Source organism: Piliocolobus tephrosceles, chromosome 10 (assembly GCF_002776525.5).
Source record: "Piliocolobus tephrosceles isolate RC106 chromosome 10, ASM277652v3, whole genome shotgun sequence".
NCBI lineage: Eukaryota > Metazoa > Chordata > Mammalia > Primates > Cercopithecidae > Piliocolobus > Piliocolobus tephrosceles.
Window position 1 is genome coordinate 130,193,437 of NC_045443.1, and position 3,162 is coordinate 130,196,598.

General features: G+C 67.3%; 1 protein-coding gene across 9 annotated transcripts in view; it reads left to right on the plus strand.

Moving 5' to 3' along the window:
• The first annotated feature begins 305 nt into the window (after positions 1-305).
• The window catches only part of P2RX2 (purinergic receptor P2X 2), a 3,522-nt gene continuing 665 nt past the window's right edge, over positions 306-3,162 (plus strand). Inside the window, exons 1-11 of one of the 9 annotated variants that reach the window (XM_026449539.2) lie at positions 306-513; positions 843-978; positions 1,082-1,153; positions 1,247-1,322; positions 1,403-1,499; positions 1,664-1,744; positions 1,842-1,980; positions 2,335-2,465; positions 2,597-2,687; positions 2,817-2,882; positions 2,960-3,116. In XM_026449539.2, coding sequence (XP_026305324.1) covers positions 341-513; positions 843-978; positions 1,082-1,153; positions 1,247-1,322; positions 1,403-1,499; positions 1,664-1,744; positions 1,842-1,980; positions 2,335-2,465; positions 2,597-2,687; positions 2,817-2,882; positions 2,960-3,116 — 1,219 coding nt within the window. In that variant the 5' untranslated portion in view covers positions 306-340. Of the gene's footprint in view, positions 514-842; positions 979-1,081; positions 1,154-1,246; positions 1,323-1,402; positions 1,500-1,663; positions 1,745-1,841; positions 1,986-2,334; positions 2,466-2,596; positions 2,707-2,816; positions 2,883-2,959; positions 3,117-3,162 lie in introns of those variants that run through there. The other 8 variants (XM_023196787.3, XM_023196788.3, XM_026449540.2 and 5 more) reach the window with 8 other exon arrangements.

Sequence of the window (3,162 nt, forward strand, 5' to 3'; positions counted from 1 at the left end):
GGAGGCCGGCGGGACTTCCCACGTCTTTCTCCTGGAGCTCGAGAAAGTTCCCACCCGGGGAATCCCGACCCTCCAACTTCGAGACCGCCGGTTCCCCGCTCGGCCCCCACCTGCGCCGAGAGCTGGGGCTGGGCTGCCGCGCCCCCGGCTCTGCCCCCGCGAGGCCCCGCTCCGAGCCCCACCTGGGCCACCCGCGGGGCGGGGCGGGGCGGGCGCGAGGCCACACCCCGGAGGCGGAGCCGCGAGCGCCCCGCCCACCCCGCGCCCCCCGCCCTCGGTGCGCAGCGGGGCCGACCCTCAGCCCGGCAGCGGCTTCCCGGAGGTGGGGGCCGCCCGCGCCATGGCCGCCGCCCAGCCTAAGCCCCCCGCGGGGGCGACCGCCCGGCGCCTGGCCCGGGGCTGCTGGTCTGCCCTCTGGGACTACGAGACGCCCAAGGTGATCGTGGTGAGGAACCGGCGCCTGGGCGTCCTGTACCGCGCCGTGCAGCTGCTCATCCTGCTCTACTTCGTGTGGTGCGCGGGGCGCGGGGCAGGGGCTGGGACTGCGGGCGCTGGGCTGGAGGCAGGGCAGGGGCAGGGGCTGGGATTGAGGGCGTGGGGCAGGGGCTAGAATTGGGGGCGCGGGGCAGGGGCTGGGATTGAGGGCGCGGGGCAGGGGCTGGGATTGGGGGCGTGGGGCAGGGGCTAGAATTGGGGGCGTGGGGCAGGGGCTGGGATTGCGGGTGTGGGGCAGGCCCCAACAGCCCCGCAGAGCGGACTTGGGTCGCGGGAAGGCCCCTGCCTGCGGGCGAACTCAGCCTTCCCGGGGTCGCCTCCGGAGCCGGTGCCGCCCCTGCCCGCAGGTACGTATTCATCGTGCAGAAAAGCTACCAGGAGAGCGAGACGGGCCCGGAGAGCTCCATCATCACCAAGGTCAAGGGGATCACCACGTCCGAGCACAAAGTGTGGGACGTGGAGGAGTATGTGAAGCCCCCGGAGGTGCGGGCCGCCCCCTGCCCCCGCCCCGCCGTGCACCCCACCCTAGTGGGCCGAGGGGGCAGCAGCTGCCGCCTGGCCGACCTCCCCCTCTTTCTGAGCCCAGGGGGGCAGCGTGTTCAGCATCATCACCAGGGTCGAGGCCACCCACTCCCAGACCCAGGGAACCTGCCCCGAGGTGAGGGGATCCCGCGGCGCTGGGGGACCCTGCCTCAGCTAGGCGGGCCAGCTGTCCCTTGCGGGGTCCCTGACTGGGCCGCCTCCACCCTAGAGCCTAAGGGTCCACAATGCCACCTGCCTCTCCGACGCCGACTGTGTGACTGGGGAGCTGGACATGCTGGGAAACGGTCAGTGTGCACCAGCCGGGGCTGGGTGGGTGGGGCAGGGCTGCGTCCTCACTAATGCCTCAGTGACCTCTGCCCCACAGGCCTGCGGACCGGGCGCTGTGTGCCCTATTACCAGGGGCCCTCCAAGACCTGCGAGGTGTTCGGCTGGTGCCCAGTGGAAGACGGGGCCTCTGTCAGGTGCACCCGCGCCCTGGCCTGGGGCCCTGAGCCTCCACTCTGATCCTTTTTCTCTGACCAGAGGCCAAACGGGCGGGGCAGGAGTGACAGGAGCTGGCGAGGGGTGGATGACAGGAGGGGGCTTTGCGGGAGGAGGGACTAACAACCCGTCTGTGCCTCCTCAGCCAATTTCTGGGTACGATGGCCCCAAATTTCACCATCCTCATCAAGAACAGCATCCACTACCCCAAATTCCACTTCTCCAAGTAAGAGCCGCGGGGTGTGGTGACGGCCCAGCATGGGGGCTGCCTCCTGGGAATGGGGTATTTGGGGTGCAGGCCTCGCCTCCTGCCGCCTCCTCAGGGGCAACATCGCGGACCGCACAGACGGGTACCTGAAGCGCTGCACGTTCCACGAGGCCGCCGACCTCTACTGCCCCATCTTCAAGCTGGGCTTTATTGTGGAAAAGGCTGGGGAGAGCTTCGCGGAGCTCGCACACAAGGCAGGGCAAGCGCAGGCGGGGTGGGGCCAGGGTGGGCTCCCACCTGCGCAGGGAGGGCCTGGGGTACAGGGCACCAGTCCCTCCTCCCTCCTGACAAGCTGGCCCAGCTCAGGCAGAGGAAAGAAATGCGATCAGCATAACCTGTCCTGTGTGGCGCTTGCTGAATTATTGACACTGGCCACAGGGCTGGCTGCTGGCACCCCTTGTGCCTCCGACGCTGGACACCCACCAGTACCCCTGAGCTGCCCCTGGGCCCCTCACTGCACACCTCACACGCAGCCTGGGACTGACCCCGGCTCTTGAGGGGCCTCTTGTGTGCCCTCCTGACCCCCTTCCCTGGCTCCTTCTTGGCAGGGTGGTGTCATCGGGGTCATTATCAACTGGGACTGTGACCTGGACCTGCCCGCGTCGGAGTGTAACCCCAAGTACTCCTTCCGGAGGCTTGACCCCAAGCACGTGCCTGCCTCGTCAGGCTACAACTTCAGGTACTGTACTTGGGACACTGCTGTCCACCCTGGCATAGCCGCAGTGGGGTCCCGAGAGGCCCAGTGCCCATGGGGCAGCCCTGGAGCACAGAGGACAAGTGGGCACTGGCTTCCAGGCCTTCCCATTCCAGGTTTGCCAAGTACTACAAGATCAATGGTACCACCACCCGCACACTCATCAAGGCCTACGGGATCCGCATTGACGTCATCGTGCATGGACAGGTGACTGCACCTGCTGGGGGTGGGTGGCCAGCCCTGCCAGCCTGTGTCATCTTAGCTCCTCAGGCCCCACCCCTCCCTCCAGCTCCATCAGGCATCAGACATTCTGACCACAACCCTCATTCTCCCCAGGCCGGGAAATTCAGCCTGATTCCCACCATTATTAATCTGGCCACAGCTCTAACTTCCGTCGGGGTGGTAAGAACCCTCTCTGGGGTCTCAGCGGGTGCGGGGCGTCCACCGGGCCCTGACACACCGGTCTCTGCTGGCCCCAGGGCTCCTTCCTGTGCGACTGGATCTTGCTGACATTCATGAACAAAAACAAGGTCTACAGCCACAAGAAATTTGACAAGGTGTGTACGCCGAGCCGCCCCTCAGGTAGCTGGCCTGTGACCCTTGCCCGTGTTTTGGGCCAAGCCCCACCCCAACCCGGCCACTGCTCCGAGGACCAGCACCCCAGCCCTCCATCAGGCCACTG